This window comes from Lemur catta, chromosome 2, assembly GCF_020740605.2.
Source record: "Lemur catta isolate mLemCat1 chromosome 2, mLemCat1.pri, whole genome shotgun sequence".
Lineage (NCBI taxonomy): Eukaryota > Metazoa > Chordata > Mammalia > Primates > Lemuridae > Lemur > Lemur catta.
Window position 1 is genome coordinate 133,877,713 of NC_059129.1, and position 26,763 is coordinate 133,904,475.

At 42.1% G+C, this 26,763-nt stretch overlaps 1 protein-coding gene across 2 annotated transcripts in view; it reads left to right on the forward strand.

Annotated features, from left to right (window-relative positions):
* The window catches only part of PLEKHG1 (pleckstrin homology and RhoGEF domain containing G1), a 196,114-nt gene extending 171,069 nt beyond the window's left edge, over positions 1-25,045 (forward strand). For both annotated transcript variants that reach the window (XM_045544568.1, XM_045544567.1), the window contains exons 10-16: positions 5-91; positions 5,328-5,361; positions 7,856-7,951; positions 9,524-9,562; positions 11,033-11,055; positions 14,444-16,085; positions 21,492-25,045. In XM_045544568.1, the coding sequence (XP_045400524.1) occupies positions 5-91; positions 5,328-5,361; positions 7,856-7,951; positions 9,524-9,562; positions 11,033-11,055; positions 14,444-16,085; positions 21,492-22,555 (2,985 nt within the window). In that variant the 3' untranslated portion in view covers positions 22,556-25,045. The remainder of the gene's footprint in view (positions 1-4; positions 92-5,327; positions 5,362-7,855; positions 7,952-9,523; positions 9,563-11,032; positions 11,056-14,443; positions 16,086-21,491) is intronic.
* Positions 25,046-26,763: the final 1,718 nt, after the last annotated feature.

The following is a 26,763-nucleotide window of genomic DNA, read 5'->3' on the forward strand; positions in this document are numbered from 1 at the left end:
GTAGGCCAAGTCCCAGCAAGACAAGCGCCTCTGGGTCCTGCACCTGAAGAGGCTGATCCTGGAGAACCACGCAGCGAAGATCCCGGCGAAGGTAAGACGCCCGCGTCGGTAAACGGAATTCCAGTCCCTGCAAGGCGTCCCTGTGGGACTAAACGTTTCCCTTCAAAATAAAGAAAATTCAGGGAGAGGGTGTGTAGGGATCCTTTAAAGCAGCTGTTTATATTGGAAAGATGCACGCGCGTGGCGGGCTCTGGAGGTGGTGGTGCCTTTCCTTTTGGGACTTGAAAAAATAAGGAAAAGACTATAAGAAAACTTCCAGGGAACTCATAGAAAGTGGAGCTGTGAGAATCGTTCAGGCGGCTTCTCTGGTTCCACTCGTGGGACTGTGAGGCTCGCCTGGGTCCCTTTCTCGGGACCTGTTACCCCCACCCGTTAAAAAAAAAAAAAAAAAAGAATTGTTCAGAGGTGCGCTAAGCACCTGCGGTGACCGGAGCTGTGCTAGGCTCCGCGGGAAAGCCTGGGAGACGGGACACAGACCAAGAGGGATTTAGGGGTGAGGGAGCCCCACAAGCCATTAACTGTCTGCCGACCATGAGGGGACAGCAGGTGTGAGCAGGTGTTGTGGAGGGACAAAGTGTTGAGTGTGGGAGAGGAGGGAAAACACCTTTGCCTCAGTCTGGAAGGATGAGGAATGCTTTTGTTAAGCAGGGGAAAGGGAAGCCAGGCCGAGAGGCCACGTAAGCACAGAGGGGAACGATGGGCACCCTGTGTTCACGGCACTCAGGTGGTGCCTGGACTGGAGGGCCACCTTCCCCGGGGGACGGGGCAGGAGATGGGGCCGGACCCGGAGGGCTGTGGACACACACACACTGGGAGTGTGGACTGTACCAACCTTGGGAGACTCCTGGAGGTTTTGAAGGAAGGGGAGATGGCGCAGCCCTGTGTTCTGAGAGTACAACTTTGGGGGCAGTGAGACAAGTTACAGGAGTGAGAGCAGAGGCAGAAGGAGAATTAGTAATCCACCACCATAGTCCAGAAAAGAGATAAGGAGCACCATCGTGCAGCCACAGCCACAGAGGGGGCTACACGCCACTGAGGCAGAGAGGACAGGCATCAAGGATGAGTCAGGAGCTGGAGCAAGAGTGTGGGGTTCTGAGCCCCGAGCTAGGCTGCAGAGGGGAGGAGCCAGTTAGGTGCGGAGGAGGAGGAGGAGGGGAGGAAGAGCTGCTCCCACTCTTTACCTGTGCCAGACAGGTCAGTGCAGGTGGAAATTCAGGTCTCTGGAAGCCAAGGATTGGGAGACTCCCTCACAAGAGGCAGTCACTGAAGCCCTAAGACTTGACAGGGTGGCCCACAGAGATGTACAAAGGAAAGAAGACCCGCTGGGGATCCCAGCACGTCAGGGACCTGCAAGGGGCTGACAGCGGGAGAACAGGCAGAGAAGGTGCAGCCAAGCAGGCAGGCAGGGGACCATTGTGCTGGCAAAGGAAGGAATCTCGGGACCAGGGAGTGGAGAGACAGCCTCAGATGCTGCAGAGATCAGAAAAGATTCAAACAGAAAAGTAGATTTTAGATTCAGCAACTAAGAGATAAGGTCAAAATTACAGAGGATTGAAGACAAAGTAGGGAATAAGAAGGAGCAGGCTGGGTGTGGACTTTTGTCTTTTCTGAACTTTGTAAAAAAAAAAAAAAAAGGTGGTAATTTAGGTAGGGAGAGGCAAGATCAAAGCAAGACTTCTTGTGCAGGTGAGGAATACTGAGTCCATGGGCTGCGGGGCGGGAGCCAGGGGAGCAGGCGAGGAGGGGCGCTTGTTGGAACAACACCTGGGAGGTGGGAGGGAAGAGGGTCAAAGGCACAGGAATTGGAGCTAGTCTTGGGAAGGGCTGGAAAATCTTCCCTGGGCCGGGGGAGGAAAAGGATGGGAGAAAAGAGAAGGCAGAGGAACCTTGAGGTGCACCTGAGGGAAGATGAAGGGTTTGATTTCACTGATGCAGGTGATGAAGTCATCTGCCAGGTGAGTGGAGAGAGAAGGGGTTGGGTACCAAGGGGGATGGAAAGGTTCCAAACAATTGCTTTAAAAAAATGGGACTAGTCACTAGAGATGACTAAAATAATTTGTAAAAGGCACCAGTGACCCAACTGAAGCTGGCCTCCATGAAGCTATGTGATGACATCATTTCAAAATCTGCTTAGCACCTTGGGAACTAGGGGTGAGGAACCACAGCACATGCAGGTTCCTGCAGCGTGGGAGCAGCAGGGCAGGGGTGGGAGGGGGCTGATGAGCACTCACTTGCAGCAATTGAGCAGGATTCCCAGGCTGAGTGGATAACAGAAGCCAACTGGGGAACTAGGCTTGGGTTGAGGATTGCTGGTGTTGTAGTCAGAGAACTGGTTTAGCAGGAGTTAAAGCTGGTGAGATGGGCCAGGCGCAGTGGCCCATGGCTGTAATCCTAGCACTCTGGGAGGACAAGGTGGGAGGATCCCTTGAGCTCAGGAGTTCAAGACCAGCCTGAGAAGAGTGAGACCACAGATCGTGTCTCTACTAAAAATAGAAAAAATTAGCCGGGTGTGGTGTTGCACGCCTATAGTCCCAGCTACTTGGAGGCTGAGGCAGGAATGAGTTTGAGGTTGCTGTGAGCTAGGCTGATGCCATGGACCTCTAGCCTGGGCAACAGAGTGAGTCTCAAAAAGAAAAAGAAAGAAAAATATTCTACCTAACAACAGCAGGATACAAATTCTTAAAAAAAAAAAAAAATGCTGGTGAGATGGGAATGCAGAAATCTGCTGGAGGAGAAACATTTGGCGTCCTGAGTCAGAGATGGACAGTTCTGGGTGTGATTGGGCTCTGGGGGTGGCTCTGACTCCGAGTTGCTGTCCTGGAGTGGAGGAAAAGGTCATCAGAGATAAAGTGGTCAAGGAACTGGGATGAGGGTGGTGAGCAGATTATCCATGTGTGGCGCCATGGTCCAAATGGGGCTGGGAGGAGAGAGATGCAGAAAATGGGATGAGCATCATGAGAGTAGAACTGGGTGGCAAATAAGGAGGGCTGGGATTTCTGAGAAAGGAGAGAGTCTGTTTTGCTCTCTGTATATTTTGAAAAGCATTTGAAACTTGCTCTCAGGGCTGCCGGCAGTGATTTTGTACTCTGGAAATGAATGTGCACAGGTGTATACTTTGACTTGAGCCTTAGTTTCATTTTGTCGGGGTGTTGTGAGGTGCAGGGGAGCTCATGCAGAGAGGCTGCTGCTGCATCGTCTTCGTGGCTAGTCATCTGGTTGCTGGCCTCGTGCCTCAGAATGCCCTTCTGAGCAATGGTGAGGTGGCTTTGATGCGCCCTGCCTACTGTTGTTTACCTGTCTACTGGGAAAATCAAAATTGCCAAATAGATTCTCAAGGGCAATTTCAAAACCATTACAAAATGAGACTAGTTCACATACCTGTCCTCTTTCTCCCACACCAGCTGTGCGTATGCCAGGCAGTTTTCCTTTTATGGACTCAAATGTTAATACAGTCAGTATAGAATTGTACTTCTTGCCCAATTTGCTGATCCTTTTAGAATCGAAAGATTTTTTTTCCACTACAACTTATTGAGCATATATACACTGTGCTAAGTACTTTATATTATTATTTCACCCTCAGCAAAACAAGTTATGAGACAAGTCTTATTCAAAATATACTTATTAATATGAAATAAAATGAATACATAACAGGAAATTTTAAACCGGTCTAATAATGTCAACAAAACTGTGGGAAATTCATCAGTTCCTCTCAAGTGACTCAGTCCTTTAATTCGAGGATGGTCCTTGGCTGACACCTAGTGGAAAATCTAGGAATAGTACTTTTTGAAATTAACATCAAGACTTAGGAAAAGAGTACTGGGTTCTTGAAGTTAGGTTTATAGATACCAGGAAGGGAACATCTTAGAAATAGCCATGTTGCACATTCTTATATGTAGTATATAAACTGAACTCTTGTCCAAATTAATTGAGAATAAAGGTAAAGGTTGGTTTATTTCATTTCATATATTAGTGTGGTTCTGTCAGTACACTTCCAGGAAATTGAGCTAGCATTTGTGTTTGAAATTAATTATAGCTAGTAATAAACTCCAAATGTGCAATAGAAATATCAGTGTTACAAAATTCTAAGCATTTGTTTTCTCAAAATTAAGGTGACTGGGTTGAAATTTCCTCCCCCTCCTTTTTTTTTTTTTTTTTAACAAAATATGGTTGCCACTTGGCCTGAATATTTTTACTGTGATGTCACAGATTATAGAAAAATGAGTAAAATTATTTTTAAAGTTACTTTTAGCATCACATTTGTTGGGTAAGTTATCCTACCCTTGAAGATGACATTAAAGAAACAAGAAAAGCTACCTAAACTAATTTTTTATCTTCTTTGAATCCTTAGCCAAAATGATTCATGTTAGGGTAATTCACTTACCTCTTCATATTCCCCTAAACATCAGTAACATATGGTAATAATAACAACACAAAGAAGCCCCAAATCATTAAACTTCAGAAGGTGGGGGTGGTGTCGTGTCGGAGTGGGGAGAAATGAGTGTAGAGAAAGAAAAGTCATGGTTTATCAGGCACGGGCTCCCAGGAGGGTGGGAGGGAGTTCCTGGTTGAACCCACCACGGCATCCTAATAACCACTCTGAAAGGGAGGCCCTGTTATCCTGTCCTGCAGCTGAGGAAGCACGTTGGGAGGTGGGAGGTCGCCCACCTAGTTAAGCCCCACCCCCGCCAGCCCCTCTGGGAGATTCTGGGGCACACAGAACAGATGAGAGGTATGGGGGTGCTGAGGGAACAGGCAGAGATATGTGATGATAATCGCATAGCATTCGGAAGGGGGAAAGCAGTGAGAGGAAACTTCCAGCAGCCATTTTACAATCAACTCAAAATAATTAGAAGGTCCCCAGTGTCACAGGGAGGGCTGGTGATACAGAGACCAGGTTCTAGCTTTGAGCTTTTGGTTCAGTAGTCAGGGCTGGGTGGCAGGAAGCTGCATTCTGTTTTCATAAGCTGCCCAGTGGACGCTGATGACCAGCCGGCTTTAGGAACCAACCTCCCCTGTCCCTCCCTTTGTGGGCTGGGGCTGCAGTCTCAGCTCTGCGCATCGGTTGTATAGCATCTCCTGCCCGCATGAGGGTGCCCATCTGTTTGAATCCCCTGAACTGTGTGTTAATGCCTAAAAGAAATAGCAAGTTTCTAAAAGCTTTTTAAAATCCATTTGTTCTGGCGAGATAAGATCTGTGTTAGGATTGGGTGTTTAAACAGAAAAAAATAATAATAATTTCAATCATAGCTACGCTTTCTCTCTTACAGGCCAAGCAAGCAATCCTTGAAATGGATGCCATTCGTAAGTTCTGTTTCCTTAGCACAATTTGAAATGTCATTATCTCCTTGTATCTATCACGTTTTCTATCTTAAAGTTTATAAAAATGTCAATTATAAGAAAATGGCATCTCTACTCACTGTTTTAACAAATAGGGCAGACGGTGTGATCCCTGCTTAGCAAAGCGACTTGTTTCTGAATTGATTCTCCCTGGGTTATCTGTGAGTCACTGATGGCTGGCCACTGTCCAGGTTTCTGCATCTACTACCGATGTCAGTTATGCCTCCGGGGTCAGCTCTCCCTGCAACCACCCAAAAACAGGGCCACACAGTGCATTTCCCACTTCATCCCATCCTCTAAAATGTCCATGTTAATCATCTGCAAGATTTGATAACTTGATAGTTATTGGTTTTCCTTATGTAGTAGAAAATTCTGAAACACAACCATCCCACATATGTGAGAGTATTTCTAGGCTTATAAAAGCAGGTAGAGAATAAATATATCAGGTCCTTAGACCTTGCTCACAAGCACTTATCACATCTTTGTTATTTCTCAGATTAAATAAAATAAAAAGAAAACAATGACTTTCAACACTCACACCAGGTCTGGCAGAAACATGTACTTAAAACACTTTTACTTTAACCTTTCAAAACACCTTACTACTTACTTGTGTGTGTGTGTGTGTGTGTGTGTGTGTGCGTGAGAGAGAGAGTTAGGGTCTCTCTGTCACCCAGGCTGGAGTGCAGTGATGCAATCCTAGCTCACTGCAGCCTCAAACTCCTGGGCTCAAGAGATCCTCCTGCCTCTCAGCCTCCCAAGAGGCTACAGGCGCGTGTTACCACTCTTGGCTAACTTTTTAAATTTTTTGTAAAGATGAAGTCTCACTATGTTGCCCAGGCTGGTCTTGAACTCCTGGGCTCAAGCGATCCTCCTACCTGGGCCTCCCAAAGTGCTGGGATTACAGGCATGAGCCACTGCACCCAGCCTGAAACACCTCACTTTTGCATCATCTTCCCTCAAGTGCAGCTATCAGCTCCCTCACCCTCCATTAACTCTCTAGGGGAAAAAGAAGCATCAGCAGAGTAGGAGCAGGAGCGTCAGTTGTCCCCACTGTCGTAGCTGTGGTTCCCTACTTTGTACCCAGAGCAGACCTGAGAAGTGACATGTGGCACTCCCTGCCACAGTGCTAGGCTGTGCGCTCCAAATCCCCACACTTTACTCAGTAGAAATCGCCTTAAGTTTTTTTTTTTAAGAGCACCCTGAAGAGCAGGTGAGGGCATGGCTGCGTGTGTGCAAATTGGGAAAGACCGAGCACGGGGTGTGGAGAAGTCAGCAGTCAGCTATTTACTGTGGCCGGCTCCGTGCAACAGCATGATTTTATTTTGTTTGTTCCCAGGCCCTGGGATAGTGCTTAGAAACCAGTAAGATTCTAGAGTGCCCAGAATTATCTTAAGCCACTAATTGGTGCCATAGGCCTAGGCCGGAACAGCCCAAGCCTGAGGCGAAGACCTTATTTGCCCAGCCCAGGGTTTGAACTTGGCTGAATGTGAGCAGGTTAGGCCAGTCCATCGAACCAAGCGACCTCACTGTGTAACCTTCTCCTGGCATTGGAGATGTGCACATGGTCTTTACGATCCTCAGAACTCTGAGATTAAGACATCCTTGAAGAGCCTTACCCCTAATTTGAGGAACACTGGTTTATATCTGTGTCCTAAAATTGCCCTTACACTTCAGGATAAAGATGATCATTGAACATGCTGCAGTACCTTGTAATTAGACCAGAGCGTCTTAATCCCATGTTCCCCTTAGGTGGGGCGGAAAAACACAACCCAGTGAAGTTTAATTAAAATGTCTTTTCTGGTAAGAGAATCTACAGCTTTCCTCAAATGTTCAAAGGAGCAACATCTAGAAAAATATTAAGAGTCATTGCAGGCTGGGCAAGGTGGCTCATGCCTGAAATCCTAGCACTTTGGGAGGCCAAGGCAGGAGGATCACTTGAGCTCGGGAGTTCAAGACCAACCTGAGTAAGAGCGAGACCTCATTTCTACTAAAAATAGACAAATTAGATGGGTGTGGGGGCACACGCCTGCAGTCCCAGCTACTCGGGGCTGAGGCAGGAGGCTCTCTTGAGCCCAGGAGTTTGAGGCTGGTGTGAGCTAGGCTGACTGACGGGTGACAGAAAGAGACTCTGCCTCAATAAAAAAAAGTCATTGCACTAGAGGACAACTTTCACAGGGGCATGAAGGGAACTCACTTTCTAGGAAAGGAAAAGCTGATTTACAGCTTTTTCTGCTGGAGAGAGAGGGAGGGGGAGGGCAGTTAAGTAGCTAACAGACTCCTAAAAGTCCCAATGTCAACAAAAAGCCCTGAGATACACATTCCACACCGATTATGGGAGGCGGTCGTGTCCATGTTTGAAGAAGTAGAATAAATCCATAGAAATCTAAACTAGTCACATCCATTTTGGAGAAGTCCCAGAGCACCTCACTCTGCTTGACGCTGGTCCTTATCTTCGCAGACCTTCCCGGCTTCTGTTACAGCCCCGAGGGGGAGCCGAAAGCACTCTGTGGCTCTAAAGAGGGTTCTGCTCCACATCGGCTGAGAAGAAAATCTGGTAAATAGCGTGTTGTCATCAAAATGTAACACTAATGGGAGACTGGTAATGAAAGTCCTTTTCAGTCTGACCAAAAAAAAGGCATTTTCTGTCTGGTGTTGAGCTCACGGCCAGTTTGAACACATCTGAGGCTGCTTCAAGATGGGACTCTCAAGCTTTTGTCCAACAACTCTTTTCTACTCAACTCTCTTTTTCTTTCCCAGTGAATATAAAACATATCAGCTAATTTTGCTTTGTATAGCCTCTTACTGCTGACTTGCAGATACTTAATCCCTTGCTAATGCAAAATGGTATCCTCTGACTGACACACACAAAATATGATCCAAAGCTAAGGTCCTAAGTCACATTCGCTGCACCAGACTCCACGAGGTATTGTCTTGGCCCTCAAATGTTTGGTTTTATTTGAATCAGAATTTGAGTATCTACTCTATGCCTTGCTAAGGACTAGGAATGCAAGGATGAAAAATACACATGATTCCTGCTTGCAAGGAGCTCATAGGAGAGATACACGGAAAATGTGAATAAATGCCAGTCTGTGTACAATGAGGCTGTGGCAGAGGTTGGATGGCAGGAAGACTGGAGAGACAAAGGAGAGACAAAGGTTAGCCCCTAGGAAGGAGAAGGGAGGTTCACAGAGCACAGGACCAGTAGCCCGATGGAATCTGCAGGCTGAGGAGGCGTATGGCACAGGGGCAGCATGTGCAGAGGCCTCAGGGCTTGAGCCAGTGCACCTTGGGACAGACATCTATTGCCAGTTGTTCAGCATGGCCGGAGTGAGGAATGGAGCTGTGGGTGGAGGAAGAGGTGGGTGAGGTGAAGTGCAAAGAGATGTGGCTGGAGATATGCAGATAGGAGCCTGATCTTGGAGGCCCAGTAGGCCACCCATAGTTTTTGAACTTGATCCTACAAGTTGCAGAAGGATATTAAGCAATGAACTCTGAAAATGTTTGCCTTTTAAGGACAGAACTCTGGCTCCATGTGGAGAATGAAGTGGGCAGGGAGACCAGGTAGGAGGTGGTCCCGCTAGTCCCGGTGAGAGTTGAAGAAGGCTTGGATTAAGATGGGGGCATTACTGGGAACCCCCAGGACAGTGATGGATGAAAATGGGAAGAGAAATGGAGGATGATGTCCTGGTGGCTAGCTCGGGAAGTATCCAAGACAGGAGGTGCAGATGAAGAGGCAGATTGGGAGGGGACAGGTGGGAGGAGGTTGAGATATGCTGAATTTGCAAGGGCTGTGAAGCTTTGGATAGCCTCTGGCATAAAAATATACAATTGGAAGTTATCAGCTTGCAGGTGGTAGTTAAGGCTAAGGAAGCTGCTCTGCTGGCCGTAGGGTTTATAAAGTCGGATTCTGCTTTTCTATGATGTGACTTCTGATTCCACAGTTTAACATTTATCCTGCCATTTTGGCCCAGTGAATTTCTTGCTCCTAAGTATCTCTGAGCAATGGGGATTTCGGTAAATTTGATAGAAAATTTCTAGAGCCCAATCTGTCAATAAATGAATAATTCATTTATGAAGAAAAAATTTTGATTTGGTTTTGCAAATGATGCTTTCTGTTTTCTCCCAGAACCTTCTTCAAGAGCACATAAAGTTTTGAAAACCAGTGGTAAGTGCTAAAATATATTTTCTTATTTCATTCTTGTTTATATCCACTAAATTAAACCATACATTTAAAAAGAATACTAGCTGAATTATAGATTGACAGATTTGATTACAAGATTAACTTCTGTAAGTAAAGTTAAAATTATAAAATATACATTATAAAATGTACATTATACATTATAAAATATACAAATGACATACGATATTTGTAACATATATGACAGGCATAAAAAGATTAATATCCCTGTTATATAAAGAAACCCCATACCTCACAAAAAAACAGACAAAGGACTCTTTTTTAAAGTGCAGAGAATATACTTGGGCAGCTTCCCAGAAGAAACACAAACTGCCAATGAAATTTTAAAATGGTCACCCATATTGGCAATCAGAAAAACATTTAAATGAAATAAATGGAGGGGGGAAAAGCTATGAGCTTGGACAAAACATACAGACAAATAGACACTCCAAAACTCTTGGTGGGAGTGTAAATTTTTGAAACATTTCAGAGCAAAATCAGTAATGCCCATTTAAATTTAAAATGTGCACGTGCCCTTCACCCACCAGTTTCACCTGCATAAATGTCCTTACCAAATGTGGCTAGATGTATGTGAGTTTGTTCTTTGCAATATTTGTAATAGGAAACTCCATAAAATGCCCATCCAGTGAGAAGTGGTTAAAGAAAGTGTAGTACGTCCATACACACAATGAAATATTCTATAGCTGTTCAAAGAAAACGAAGAGGATCTGTAACAAAAGTGTCCACATATCAATATATTTAGCAGAAGGAACATTGCATATTGCATCTTTATTTTAAAAACAAAAAAATAACTTTGGTGCAGTGGGAGCAGTGCAGGAGCTGGAAGGATGAACGTGAAACTGTTCATTGTGGTTACCTCGAGGAGTTGGGATTCATGGGGAGGGAAGTACTTTGTATACTTCTGTAATTAAACAGTTGTCAGTGACGAGACACACATCATCGGGCTATCTGTAAGGATGTCAGCAAGGAGGTGGCTGTGTAAATCTCTCCCCACAATTCCGCTTGCAGCACCAGGGTGACCCTGTTGATTAAAAGGCTGCATCTTTCAGTTAAAACAAATAAAATGCCTAAAAATCAACAGAAGCATAGTTGTCTTATCTTTACATGATTTTCATTGCTCAGGGATTTTTTTTTCTTATGAGACAGTGCATATTTTGGAAGCTTTTGAAACTTATCAACATGAATTAGTTCATTGCTCTCAGGGATTAAGGAAGATACCTAACCTTAGATACATACAGAGTAAGGTTGTTTTATGTACAGTAGAGGATATATAATTGGGATAATTGAAAGGCATTTTCTAAAAATTGTATCTGAAGGGCCTGGAAGTCACTTGGGATTCAACTATTAGTGATAAGTTTATGTGTCCTATAAAAGTGCGTATTTATATGTGAGGTACATTTTTAATTCTCTAACTTAAACCAAACTTTTATTTTTCAGAAACAGCACAAGACATCCAAAAGGTAAGCTCTATCACATTTCTTATTTCGAAACACTTACTTTGGACACCATTTACAGGTGCCCTGTCCTGTATATCTCATCCCAAGTGTAAACAATTATTTTACCTTTTGGTAATTTGATATTTTACATTTACTTTACATTTTGAATTATTTATATTTGATGTAAGCAAACACTCATTCTTATCAACCTCCTCTCTCCCTCTCTCCCCCCATCTCTTAGAACTAAGGCAATTATTTATTCATTCCTCTGCCCCACCTCCTGCCTCAGGAGCTGTAACCTTACCTGAGGCTATAACACCTACAGGGCACTAGCCAGAGCCGCCTCACGCTGCCCTGTGCCTCTGCCAGGGTAGGACCAAGGCCCTCGCCTCCTGTGCATAACCCCCTCCTCAAAGCATCATCCTCCGTTCAGGGGGATGAGGAGCCCCCTTCTAAGAATATGGTTCTGCTGCGGGTATAAGGAGTGTGATGATATATGACAGAAAGAAACTCTGCTACATCAAGTTTTTATTCTTCTTCCCCTGGTAAAAGGTTAGGAGAGGGGGCATAAGAGTGGTATGCTCTGTTGGAAGATCTATGTCCAAATTTATTACCTGTGAAGAACAGGTGTTCTACCCTGACCTGAGTGGTTTGTCCACTGGGCCTACGGATCAGCTGGCTTACTTAACAATTCTTAGAGAATTGATCGTTGTTCTCTATCTATAAGGTTGTAGCTATGAAACTGTCCGCCCGCAATTCCACTTGCACCGAGGCTTAGCACAGGGCCAAAGTGACCCTGTTGATAAAGCCTATATCTTTCAGTTAAAATCAATAAAATGTCTAAAAATCAACAAAGTCTTGTCTTTAAGTGATTTTCATGGCTCAGGGCATATGCATTTTCTTCAGGTATGTGTTTTTGTTTGGAAGCTTTTGAAACTTAATTGGTTCATTTTCATGAAATATGGCATGAGGCTTTGATTTTTTTTTTTTAATATACTTTGTTTTCATGAGTGGGGTCACTGCGGAAGGCTCCCTGCTCTTTAAAGCAGCCAAAGTAGGATCGTGGAACCAAGCCCTTCTCAGTACCAAGTAGGGAATCTCTCCATCACAGAGTTCTAGAAATACAATCTCAAGAGCTTCTTGGAAACTTTCTACAACAGTACTCAAGCCAAGTCCATATGGGGACTAACTAAACCTTACAAAATCTAAAGACAAGAGAGAACAAAAATACCAAAATGCTTTTTTTAGTGATAAAAATTTCATCTCCTAACACTAATGTGCTGAATGTGTACTAAATGCAGGGAGAGCAGATTCACTGATGATTAGAGAGTTTATAATAGGACATATTCCTTAATAATAACTTCCTATTTCTCCCAGAATATATATTCTGAGGCTGTGTGTATGTGTGTAATGATTAAGCTCATATATAGGCTGTGGATTAAAACATGCATTTAAATCCATTTCTGCCATTTATAAACTGTGCAACTACAGGCAAATTGCTTAACCTTACTAAGACTTAGTTTCCTAATTTACAGATTGTTATAAAGATTAAATGTAATATACATGTTTTAGAAGTGCTTAGTATAGTATTTGGCACAAAGCAAGTGTTCTATAAATGATAGCCATTGTCATTATTAAATAGCCATAATACTGAGAATGTGGAAAAACTGAAAAAGTTCAGTGGCTCTGGTAAAATTGAAGTATCTAAATTATACATTTCTATGTTGTGACCAGTCACATACTGATTATTTCTTAATCTAAGAGCTTCTTCAGTTCTCCTGATTTATTTGATATGAATTTTCAGCTTCCAAAGAACTACTATCTTCATTTCAACTGTAATTACCTTAAAAATGTACTTCAACATTAAAAATGCAGGTTTCCTAATTTTATAAAACATCTAGGAATTTTCTGGAATGAAAAGATCTCAAGGAGGATTTCTTTTGGCTACATGAGAAACATGGAATCATTTTTTGTTACGCTCTGAAAGTGTTTTGTCATAATTTAACTAGTTGATAAATAATTTGTTTTACTTTATAAAACAAATAACACTAAATAACAATAAAAACAAGTTATTATTGGGTGCCTATATTTTTATAAACATACCAGTGCAGTCTAAGGTGAAAAGGAAGAGGTACTAAAAAAACGAAAAGCAATAAATATTACATATAGATATTGTGAATGTATGTGTGAAGAGAAATAAATGATTAATTGTATTTTTTTAAAGTCTTAATAGAAAAATAACATTTAGGATAAATTTTGTGCTTCTCTACTCCTCTTTTCCCTCCCTGAGAGATATTCCAATCAATATGTATCTGAGTTTCATTGACAAGTGATGAAAAGTTCCTCCTAATTTGACATTTCCAATAGGTGACTGTAGTGTTTTACTTAGAAAATACGTACTTGGTATTAATTAGTTTGAACGATCTTAACCCTTTCAACTCTTTGAAGCTAATCCTTCTACCTACAGGGTAGTGTCAGAGGGTAATCCACTCCTGTCTGCACCACTGAGCTCCATCTATAAAAGACCCCATTATTTTCTGTGATTAGAAATTATTAATGTCACTCATATTTTACTTCCTAGCAGGAAACTAAATGTTACTTAATTAAATGTATTTTGAAAGAAAGTAAAAATATCATTAGCTCAACAGTGGATTAAATTACACTTTTACAGCAAAGACTTTGCCTAGAACCTGTAAACCAAGGCAGTGCTGGCCGGGTTTGTGGTGAGCCTGCAGATTTAAGGGAAACCCTTGGAGTATGAAGTCGCATCACTGCAGGAGCTTCTGGTATACCAGAAACCATAAACTTTCTAGGAGTCGAGCACTGGGTCTTAAGCCTCTTTAGAAAGTCTCAAATATAAACCAGATATCATGCTTTGAAACTGTATATCTTCATTGCATAAACAAATGTGTATATTCATTTATGCAATGAATATTTGCCAATTGCATACCAGATTTATTTGAAGTATCTAAGAGTTTTCTGTATTTAACTGATATCCTGCTTTTGGGGGCAAGGGTTTTGGTGTCAGACCTAGGTTTGAGGCCTAGACTTTACTACTGACTAAGTAGAGCAACTTACGAAATCCTTGGGAGCCTAGATTTCCTTTCTGTGAAACTGGTACAGTCATATCTAATTCACAGAGTGTGAATATTGAGTTTAGAGAATGTTGGCACATTGCCCAGCCTAATTTCTAAGTACTAATAAATATTAATTCCTGTCCTTTCTGCCCCTTTGCAAAAATGTGAAGTGCTTTTCAACTCAATTAAAATCAACACTTTCTCCTGATCATTTCCTTTACGAATACCGCAGTCTAGTGGCAGAAGCAACGTGTAAACACGTTTAGGAGAAATTCCTAAATGATGTGTCTTCTCCATGTTCTGCAACTCAGTTGATAAGTTTCTCTCTTCCTCAGGTTTCCAGAGAGGAAGGCTCTCCCCAGCTGACCTCAGCACGGCCATCTCCCACCCAGAGGAACAGTCAGCCGAGCAGCTCGGCTGTGATTGGCATGTTTCGTGGGAGTGGAACCGTCAGAAACATCTGGACGGATCACCAGATCAGGCAAGCCTTGTTTCCCAGCCAGCGGACCCCACAGGAGAACGAGGATGACGAAGATGACTATCAGATGTTCGTTCCATCCTTCTCCTCCTCAGATTTGAACTCTGCCAGACTGTGTGAAGACAGCACTTCAAGTCGCCCTTGCAGCTGGCATATGGGACAGATTGAGTCCACAGAGACTCCCAGCTCCGGTCACAGGGTCGTCAGGCGGGCCAGCAGTGCCGGTGAGAGCAACACATGCCCTCCTGAAATAAGAATTAGGGACAGCGATGGCTCTCAGTACAGCCCCCGGAGGGAACTGCAGAACAGCCCCAAAACGGAAGAACAGGGGGGGCTGACTCCTTTTGGGTCGTCTATAGAGTTAACGATTGATGACATAGACCACGTCTATGATAACATAAGTTATGAGGACTTAAAACTTATGGTTGCGAAACGGGAAGAAGCTGAATCCACTCCCCCCAGGTCAAGTAGGGACTCCGTTCGCCCCAAGAGCACCCCAGAGTTAGCCTTCTCCAAGAGGCCGGCTGGCCACAGTCAGAGCTCTCTGCACACACAGAAGGATGGAGCTCTCACAGGTCGGGAGGCTTCCAGCCAGAGCACACACGAACTCCAGGTGGTTGAAGAAAACATCTATGACACTATAGGGCTCCCGGATCCGCCATCGCTGGATTTCAAGTGCAGCAGCCTAAAGCGTCCAAAGAGGAGCACCTTTTTGGGTCTGGAAGCCGACTTTGTGTGCTGTGACAGTCTGAGGCCGTTTGTTTCCCAAGACAGCCTCCAGTTCAGTGAGGACGAGACGCCTCACCATCAGGGTACCTCTGATAATGACTATCTGAGCCTGCTGTACAGCTCTTCCAGCTGTAACTTGTCTGTCGCCGACAAGCCTGTATCTGATAAACTGTCTGAAGAAGTAGATGAAATCTGGAATGACCTGGAAAATTACATCAAGAAGAACGAAGACAAGGCCAGAGACCGTCTCCTTGCAGCGTTTCCTGTGAGCAAAGATGACGTGCAAGACAGGCTGCACGCTGAGAGCACCCCCGCGCTGGGCCGGGACACGGCACACTCCGCATCCACGCTGTCACTGCCCGGGAGCCAGGCTTTCCTGGGGCCTGTGAAAAGCAGGGCTGTCAGAGTGAGCCGGGCCAACTACCCATTCGAAGAAGACCTGATTTCTAGAGAAGGCTCCTTTATGAGTCTTAACCGGCTCTCTCTGGCCAGCGAGATGCCTCCCGTGGACAATCCGTATGACCTGGCCGGCAATCTGTCCCAAACAGACCCAGAAAACCCTGACCCGGGGACGGAGGCCACAGATAAGACAAAAAGCAGGGTTTTCATCATGGCTCGGCAATACAGCCAGAAGATCAAGAAGGCAAATCAACTTTTAAAAGTGAAAAGTCCAGAGCTGGAGCAGCCACCGGCCAGTCAGCATCCTAAATCCGTGCACAAAGACCTGGCAGCGATCTTGGAAGAGAAGAAACAAGGAGGGCCTGCCATTGGTATGTTCACTGCTTTTCTTCCTTCTCGAAAGTAAGATGTGAGGGCGGTTTTCAGATTCTAAATGTCCTTAGAATGGATACACCTGTGAGAACACTGGCATTCAAGCTTTATCATCTCAAAGACCACAGATAAAGCCATTTCTAACCTTTTCTCACTTCACATCTACTGAGTTATGCAAGTTGTAGCACGATGTGGCCTCAGAGGGTTTCATTGTGCATGTAACGTTGTCACGACAGAACTGATATTTTAAGAAAATTTTCTCTAACCTAAAGTATGAATAAAGCAATCAGTTTGCATTTGTGATATCTCAAGCTTTTCCCTGTGTTTTAGTAATTTGTTAGGAGGGTGGAGTAGCTTGTGAAATCTTTTAAGGTGTGGAAGCATACAGAATGATTGCTTCTCGCTTCAGAATCCTGACAAAAATGTCTATCTCTGCTAACAAAGACCAAAAAAGTCTTTTTTGCACTTAGTTGTTCACACTGTAACTCAGTTAGTTGTTTTCTCACATATTTCAGTTACTCAAATTTTTAAAATAGCTGCTGTAATGCATTTAACACCATCTTATTTGGTGTTCTCATATATGCTTCCAAGAAGTTTAATTATTCAGTCAGACCTGCTCCGCGTGGGCATGGCTAAACCAGGATCTTAGCTGTGAAATTGGTAAGATCAGGCCTACAAGAAGGAGAATGTTCATGGTTTGACTGTTTTGAAGGCCAGAACTTTTAATACCAATCTCAGGGGAGAGCATAGAGTGAATAAAGCACGTGACTGTCGTGGAAGGAAAAACCTGAGGGTGGTGGTTCTCACCTGAGGAGCTTGTACCTCCAGACCCAGAGAGATTTCTGGGTGTGGGCCTAGGAATCTACATTTTAAAACAGTGTGGCCTTTCCATCATTATTTTAAGAAGTTCTGCCCTAGATTTTCTGACAAAGGACCACCTCAGTGTCAAATGAGAGGAGTTGGTTCTCCAATGAAGTAAAAACCGAATGAGTCAGTTTCAGGACAGGTTCAGATAACCAGCTTCGTCAGGACACGCACATTGGGACAGGTTGATGATGCCACGAACCTCCTTTCTTTGGAATTGACTTACCTACCTCCATGGAAACCAGAGAATAGGAAGGGGTTCGAAATCCTGAATGAATCACAAGTTACGTGACAAGAAGCTGTAGAGTTTTGTTTTACGTTTGGGAGTAGTATGTAAGAATTGTCTAAAACTTTAATCTTCAGTAAAATTTCTCAGTAGATTGGGGAATGAAGCCCTGGAATTGATGCCTGAAGGATTTTAAAGACTCTTTGAGTTCTTCTTCATCTTCTGTCTAATGAAATAAAGGTTAATAGTGATTTTTGTATGCACGTGAGAGAGCCTTTTGTCCTTGCAGTAATGCGCTGCAAGTAATTCATGTCCCTTTTCCGATGCTAGTGTTGCTAAGCTGGTTTGTGGTTAAACTTAGAGAAAGTGACTGAGTTCCTGCTGCAGAAGGACTGTTTTTGGGCAGAGGGCATAGACGGCCTTAGAAAGAGTTGTATATTGGCCATTGCAACCACTGACTGAGTGTGGGCTGGGGCCTCTCAGAATAAGAGAAGATGTGATACAAAGGTTTCTGGTGGTGATGGATGGTGCCTGCAATAGGAGCACGTAGAATAAAAAGTATAATAGGAATCACCTGGGCCAGGTTGTTTTCAATATAGACCGTCTGTTAAAATGCAAAACTCTAATCTTGATAGAAGCATGTCCTTCCATACTGAATCATTAGGGCCTACAACTACCTTGAATAGTCTTTTTTACCCTCCTTTTAAGTGTTAAATGATTCCATAGTGGGATTTCTGTTGCTTCCTCTCATTTTTGGTGGTTCTTTTTGTTTTGCCTGCTGGTGTCATCTTGGGATCCCATAGGGTCTTTTCTCAGCTTTGCATCTGGGTCCTTTCTTGACACGGTGGGCTACTATCGATGTTCTGCCCAACAAAGGGGAGGAGATCTCTCCAGAGTCATCTTCTGAGAGTGCAGGAGCACGTCCCTAAGGCCTGCCATCTCTCAGGACCTGCCCTTATATCCACGCCTCTTCCATCCGAGTGATCGAGACCACTTCCTGTGCCCATGAGGCTTTCCATCAGTTGTGACATGATGACTCCTTTTCTCTTTCTTGTTTATCTGGGCACAGGACGTCGTAGTCGAATGGACCGATTCTCCAGACTTCTCCGTATGGGCCTTGCCACTTTGCCAGGAGCTTGCTCTCGGTGTTGTGCGGAAGGAGGAGCGCCCTATTCACCTGCTGAAACTCTCGAGCACCTTTATTGAACTCTCTAGCCGGGGTCTACAGGCCCCGGGTCAGATTTCCGCCTATAAATCACTCAACCAGGTCTAGTTGCTCCCACATTTTAGAGCCTGTCGTAGTCACTAGCCGTTTTGTTCCATCAGACCTCCCTCCTAATAGTCTTTGAGACTAAGGAGGCCTCTGCGTTTCTGGTTTTTTGGTGACGTTTCACGTGGGAGAAAACTCCATATGGGCATGAGGAATTTTCCTCCTTGTGTAAAGTAGGGAAGGCACGATTTTATGCTTCTGCCTATGTCTCAGACAACATTAGAAACATTGATTTTAATCCTCTGTCTTGAAAACAGCATGTGTGCTATTTCACTTGGCAAGGATTACGTCAAAGTTTTGTCTGGAATCATAAGAATTCCAACTTTCAAACCTTCAAAAAAAGGAAATAAACCAGAGACATTCCTGAGATTGTCATGTAATAATGTTCATGTTCTATAAAGACTGTTAATACCAGAACTAAGGATATGGGGGAACCTTGATCCAGCTAACACTAGGCTTTTTAGGCCAGAGGTGTCATCTGGGGCTGGCTGTTGCCTGTGCACCTGGCTAGCAGAATCTATTTAACCACAGTTGATGCTCTGGCAACTTGTCTTTTGTTCACATTGGCATCATACGAGTTCTAGGCTGTCTTAGAAAAGCAAGTTGAAACAAAAACTTAGTTAAACATGGTATATTGTCTAGTGAGATTCTTTTTAATCAAAATTGATAAATGATCTGCTCTGTTACCCAAAGAAACTGTGCCCATTACAAGTCATCTGTAGGAAGCATTTTAATCCAAGGCTGTCTTCCTGCTTCCCCTTTTCCTGCTATGACCTGATTTCCAGGCTGCCTTTCCAGCCTCAGTGGCATGGTCCCAGGAAGAGCACATCCATTTTTAACACTATGCTTACAGTAAAAAGGGAGTGAAAAAACTGAGTAATGAAGTAGTTGTTCAGAACAACTTCTGTTTAGAACTAGGTGCTCTATGCAGAGTTCAGCAAAATGCACATCAATGTTCTCTAAGATCAAAAGCTCAGAGACTAGCTGGCATAATAAAAGTAGGCTATATGAAACAATTAGCGACAGCAACTGTGAGTCCGCACACGTGTGCACACATTCACAGCCAACAGCTAGGTGCACACTATGTAAGACTTCAGAGAAGAGAAATCAGTTAGAAAAGGATTCCAGGACGGAATAGGATAGGACTTATGGAGGATATTGAGAGATGGGCAGGGGTTGATTAAGCAAAGGAAGACTCGAGTATGATAAGGAAGACAAAGGCATGAGAAATACTCTGAATATTTTGGATAAAACAGGGTTTCAAAGTATCTGGGCTAAAGTCAAGAGCTGATTGTTCTCATAAAACTGTAGGGTTGGATTTTGATACTGGAATAGTTTGATGAAAGTTTTAATTAGTTTTGCCGCATTCCCCAAAATTGTTGTTTTCTTGGAACCTTGTGGAAGTTCAGGGCCTTCCTGATTGAGCTGTGGGATATGAGGCTCAGGGCTGTGGTGTGTGTGGGAAAGGCTTGGATAGACCATCTGCTTTCAGGTGGGACTAACCCACGACTGTGTTAAAGGTCCAGCTGCCTTTGTTTCCTAGTTAATGAAACATCATAGGTTTCGGGATGGTTAACATAGGTACACTGGTGTCCATGTAGACTTTTACACTTCTCTTAAGGTGCTGTTCAATCTTCGTTGGTATTAAGAGTCTTTACTATGCCCTTTAAGGAGTAATTTCTCAAGTTTTTCTTACTAGAAATTTCAAAACTAATCTCTGTCCTTCCAAGGAATTTAGAGTTGAAAACCCAAAAGATTTGAATGTAGATCAGTAATGAGAAGTTTGACTATTTACCTTGATTGCAGGGAATTGGGGGTGAGGGAATTGAGGGGGTTGCAGCTAAAACGCACATAATAAGATGTTGTCTTCTCTCCTCATAGAAAACAGACTCTAAAAGAAATGGCAGAAACTCAACTTTAAATGAGCATTTAGGTTAAATTCAAGATTAATTTACTAATAATAGGTCATTAAAACATAAATAGCTTAAAGAAGAAAACATAATGTCACCTGCTGGTTGTCATACATGGGATAGATTCCCTTCACAGAGATTATGTCCATGTGGTCTGAGCAGTTTATGGGACACATGGAGTTCTTTGATTCTAAGGTGGTCGTGTAGGTACCTGGATTGGGGAGGGGGACAGCTCTTGAAATTGACGTCTCTGGGCTCCCACTCCTAAATCATTGCTGGCCCAAGAGAATCCGCTCTGTGTATCATGGTTCAGTTAATGTCTTTAGAAATATCTGTGCTCTGAAGTGGGGCAAAGAAGAAAATGGCTTCATGGCTTAATTTTAAGTGGCAAAAACCTTTGTGAAGTAACTGTCAGGTCCTATTCTTGAAGCAATACTAGAGAGCATTAGATTATTGAGCACGCACAGATGGCTCATTCTTAATGTCTTGGCAGCATAGGCTTTAGTGCTCGGCTTCTTGGGGATGAGAAAGGAGATGTAAGTTAAGGGGAGGATCTCCCCTAGACATTGGTCCTCCAGACAGTGGCAGTGAAGGGCCGCCTGGAAGCAAGAAGTGCAGGAACAGCCACCAGGAGTGGCCTCCTCTAGAAGTAGTAGTCTGAGAGCAAGGAGAGTGGTGGGAAGCCAGGGTAACCGCTGCACTGGGGATTGTGGCCATGATTCGTTCAATGACTACTTGAGTTATTTTTTATTGACTAAGGCTTAAGTGCCATCTTTCTTCTTTTTATTAATATGATGTCTGTTTTTAGCAGACACTGCTTCATGCTTGTAAAGAACACTAGAAATTTGCATTACATGCAGTGGGCACTTGCAGACCTGCTGTTTGAGATAACATAATGTAGAATTAGATCAAAGTAAATGAACTTTTAGGTAGCACTTGTGTCTATATTAGACCATGGATTATTTTATTAGTTTGTGTTACTTAGTGTTCAATGATTACTCATCCTCAGACATCACTTTAGTCCTGTCTACTGTTAAAATTTTCTTAATATGTTGGTTAGAATGTTATATTATTATTTTCAATCTATGTAGGAATAATCCCATGTGTATTTATTATTTCAATATTTGCCTTCCAGGTGCCAGGATTGCTGAGTATTCCCAACTGTATGACCAGATTGTATTCAGGGAGACTCCCCTTAAAATGCAGAAGGATGGCTGGGCCAGCCCTCAAGATCCCTCCCTCCTCAGGTCTGCGTCACCTTCCCAGGTCCAACAGGGTAGCGAGAATTGGCTTCTGCATTCAACCTGTAGCAATGGAGAGTTAGCAGATTTCTGTCCCCAGCCAGAGCAAGACTTGAGGTCAAGGTATCCCACTTTAGAGATCAGTGCAAAAAGCACGCCCCGACAACTGTCCGCAGCTTGCTCCGTGCCTTCTCTTCAAACCTCCGACGCTCTGCCGGGTTCCATACAGAGATGCAGCGTGATAGTCAGTCAGCCCAACAAAGAGAACTTGTGTCAGGGCCATCTTTACAACTCTTTGGGTCGGAAAGGAATCGGTGCAAAATATCAGCCTTATAACAGGTCCCAGTCATCTTCCTCAATCCTTATAAACAAATCGATGGACTCCATCAACTACCCGGGTGAAATGGAAAAGCAGCAGCTGCTGTCTCTACACAGAAGTTCCAGGTGCGAGAGTCACCAGAGCTTGCTGCCCGGTATTGCTGACTCCCAGCAACAGGGCACTGAAAAGCTCTCAGATCTCACACTCCAAGACTCGCAGAAAGTTTTGGTAGTAAATAGAAATTTGCCCTTAAATGCCCAAATAGCGACACAGAACTATTTTTCCAATTTCAAAGAGACTGAAGGAGATGAAGATGACTATGTGGAAATAAAGTCAGAAGAAGATGAGGCAGAGTTGGAGCCATCTCACAATCGTAGGAGGAAGTCTGACTCAAAGATTATGGATGCTGACTTTTCGGATAACGTCTGCAGCAGCAACACGTCTTATTCTTTGAATAGCCCGTGCACTCCCCAAAAGCCAATAAACAGCAAGCTGGAGCTTTCACCGTATCTGACATCATGTAATGATTCTGACAAACTGAGTGACTATCTTTGGAGGGGGCCATCTCCCAATCAACAAAATATTGTACAGTCTTTAAGGGAAAAGTTTCAGTGTCTCAGTTCAAGCAGCTTTGCTTAAGGTTTTAGTAACAGCTGCCTGAATTAGCTTCTTATTCTCCTAAGAACTATAGATACTGATGAGGTGTTTTATATGTACCAGATTAAAACCATTTTGTAATAACTAGAGGTGTAAAATATACTTTCTTTTACAGCACAACTTTTTGCAATGGCTGATGATTCAGCCAGGATTGTACTGTAGCAAATGTCAGCATATAACGGTTTTCCGATGCTGATTGTCTTCCTGTTTCCTGTAAGTCAACCTTACTTGAAAATTTTTAGGCTTTTTTTTTTTTTTTAACGTGATGGCCGCCATGATGTTTTTTTCCCTTATCCTGACAAAGTGCTTATACGGTAAGAAATGCAATAATCCTCTCATATTATCCGGAAGCCCAAGTAGTTTTATTCCATGACTCAAAGGCAGCAAGAACACTTTTTCACATGGTTTAAGAGGTAAGGACAGGAAAGCTGTTTAAAGAATTTTTTGGGGGGGGGGCGGTGAGAAAAGAAAAAAAATAAATAAAGAATTTTTGTTACATCCGTAGCAAGACCTTAGAATAATGTAAGAGATCTGTCATCGGAGCATAGTCTGCAGTACCCATTTTAGAGTTTCCACACCAGTATTCCTATATCATTTCATTTTCATGTAGAAATTCCGTGACTATTGAAAATGTAGCATTTTTGTTTTTGAGCAAAAACCTTTACCTGTATTCCTGGACAAGGCCTGGAGAATGCGCTGCTCATCGTGTTTAATATATAATTTCTGGGGTGAAATGAATTCTTTCTTTAATGGCCTAAAGAAAACCAAGGTCAATAAAATGCAAATTCTCTTAGCTCTTAGAAAAGATAGGATGACTTCTGGGAACAACCTGATTGTCTCTTCATATTACAGTTGAAAGGGGGGCGGGACCCAAAACAAAGACCTCCATGGCATTGTGTGTGCCTGTCTCTAATCAACACAAAGTGAACCATAAGCTAAAATAAGACAACGCACTTTAAAGTTACCTTTCCCAGAGGAGTTTTTCACGTGCACCTCCCTGAGTTTTGGAGTCTGCCAACTGGGCTGCTTGATCTTAGCCCTGAGGAGTCACCGGCTGGAGGAATAGGGCAAGAATTAATTTTCTAAAACCATACGTAACATGGAGCCTTTTTTCAATTGTTTTGAGGCATATAAAAGAACAATCTTTGGTTACTAGGTTCTAATATCTTTTAAGTTGTAATTATAGTCTTTATACAGAATTTCATTGTGATACTATATACTACTCCCACTCCTTATGAAAGGAAACCAAAAAAAAAAAAAACAAAAGATGTGAGTAAAAAGCAAAATCAAAGAAACTAAAGAGAAAAATAAAGGCAGATTTATTGCTACCTTATAAAAATATCCTATTTATTAAGACCGTGGTTAATACAGCAGGAATGTTTTCTCAAATAGTGGCCTTTGTGTTCTCATTTTAAGTAGTGGTACATTCTGTGGCCCTTCTCCACCCTCTGTTTCCATTTTAAAAGATAAATACTTTGTGTAGGGAAAGGGGTCAGGGTTTCTCATTTAAAGGTAAGCAATAATATCAAATAAGTGACATCATATTTCTTTTCCTCATTTTAAGTCCTATGCCTCTTTTTCTTAACTGTAAAACATAAAATGTGACCATTCTTATTTTACAAATAGGTACCTAAGGCATTTGTTTTTCTTTTTAAATAACAACACAAGATTATTGCTTCTCCACACTACTCATAGCTTATAAAACACAGTCCATATTGAATAACATGGTTCTGGAAACATTCCTCCTTTCACTGTTTTCATTTAAACATGATATGAGTTTTCAAGATTAAGAAGTATCAAAAAAGATAAGCATCATAAGTATGTTCTTAGACTTGCTACAGATGTGTGTGTAAGTACATTTGTATTACCTATAAAAAACAGTTACCTGACTCTTGCCCAAGGAATGCAGTTTCCCATTTTTGCTTTTTAGTTGATATGACCCAAATTCTAATAGTCCATAATACTGTTGTCTGACTCTCAGAAATTATTCTCCACACCAGTGTCTTGTATGACTTTGTCACCTATAGAAATACACCCCACTGCACAAAAGTGGATGTCTTACTGTATAAAATATCTATGTGGTTCTTAGGTTCAAGGACAAATCTGTAGTTTTATAGATCACTTCTGTTGGCCAGGACACAGATTTTGAGAGCTGTGTATGTATAATCATGTTTGTATTTTTCCCCAAAGTTATCAAATAATTGCTTTTGTTTAAAAATAGTTCCTTTTGGAGGTGGGGTGGGGATGTATATAATTGGGGGAAAAAGTTATATGTACTTAAAAGTATGTCAAGTTCTTATTAGTTTCCTGTACTGAAGGTTCATTTTTTTTAATAAGTTCACTTTTCACCTACATTATTCTTTGTGGGGAGAAAAAAATGCATCTAGGAAAACATAGTTTAAATACTGTATATAAGATAATAAAAGTTAGTAATGCCCATTATTTAATAAAGTTTGTAAAGTACAAAGTAAATTATAGTGTGAATTAATGTGTTTATTCTGGTACATCAAGATTTTTCCAAACTACATTTAGCCATATGGCCTTGTCTTACTATACTGTTTCAGTAGCCCATGACAGACTCTTCTGTACCTTTGGATTACCTTTGAAATACTGAATTTAGTGTCTGGGATGGTTTTTGTTTGCTGATAGGTGGCTGAATTAGATCGATCACTAAATTACGTTTTTTTAAAAAAACTAACAGAAGACATCCTTTTAACTATTTCATTATTGAATTGAAAAATTAATATAAAAGTTTTTTGGCACAAATTAAAGGTTTTTTTTTTTTCATTTAACTTCATTCTGAATTTTCTTTGATAGACAAAAATTTTAAAGGGAACAAATGCATGATAATATAAATTGACATTCAGGGACATTTTCTAAAGCAATTCCCTTTCCAAATAGAAGCATGAAGCCCTACCCCATTATAATGATAGTATAGGTTGCCTAACGTGCCTCATACAGAGGAAAATAGCTGCAAAATTTTTCTTTAGAATGTTTGAGTGTGAAGAGTTTCTAACGTCATATTGAGGAGCCCTAAGATGTATTTTGCCTTGAGGTTGAAAATGGATGGGTTTGCTGTAAGTCTTGACAGTTCCAGTTAGAGAAACAGATGACAGTAGAACTGTGCCCTGTGTAAATTCTTAGGGGAAAGAAAAAAAGGCTTAATCAGATTTGTGATACTCTATAAACACAGCTATTAAACATGAATATTTAAAAATTTTGTCTATTAAGTTGTCTTTTGATGTGAAAAAAATTTAAAAATCTCTATTTTGAAGGGCAAACGTTAACAATATATCAAGAGCTCTAACATCCTCTAATGTTGTTACATTGGTGCAAAAGTAATTGTGGTTTCAGACTGAATTTTAAATCATATAACTTTTTCTGTCTGGATAGTGGAAACTATACTCAAGTCTATCACCCAAAAAGGGATTACAATAAAGGAACCACTTCAACTTTTTTACCAATCTATATGCATCTATATATATATGTCTTCAACTTAAACCTTGTCCTATTCAGAGATAAGATCTGAAGCTTTCTGTTGTGTGCTTATTCAATACTTTTGTATAAATATATATGTATATGAAGACATAAGCATTCTCTCACATTTAGTTTCTCACATTTTTCTTTCCTTATAAGTAGTTTAGAGCATGGAATTCCAAAGACACTATGGAATTATGCTGCATTTAAAAGTTTCATAAATGCAAAATATTACACAATCTATATAACTGTAAATTAATAAAATTTGATGTTTGGTTTATAGAATATCTGAAAGCTCTTTCACAGGAGATCAAAAGTTCCTTTTTTGGAATAATATTCTAAAATTGAGCATGTGCAACCATTGTCTGATTTGATCCTTTGAGGTGGAAATGTTTTTACCAGCCCAGCACAGTGCCGGGCAATTTGCAGGTGTCTAAAACATGTTTAATGATTGAATAAGTAGATTTTAAAACTTGTTTGAGCCCAAAGTATTTGGAAAACACATTCAAATCAGAGGCACAGAGGAAGGAAATAGAATAGCAGCAGCTAAGTTGCTCTTAAAAATTCATAGTATCCTGACAAATACAGTCATCTGACATTTTTAGTGCTCCTATTTGGTAGGTCGGGCAAAGGTGGCATTTCGGAAGGACTCTGTTCCTTTTCTATCTCATGGCTGATAGAATTTTAGAGGCGTTTCCTCTGCAGGTTTCCAG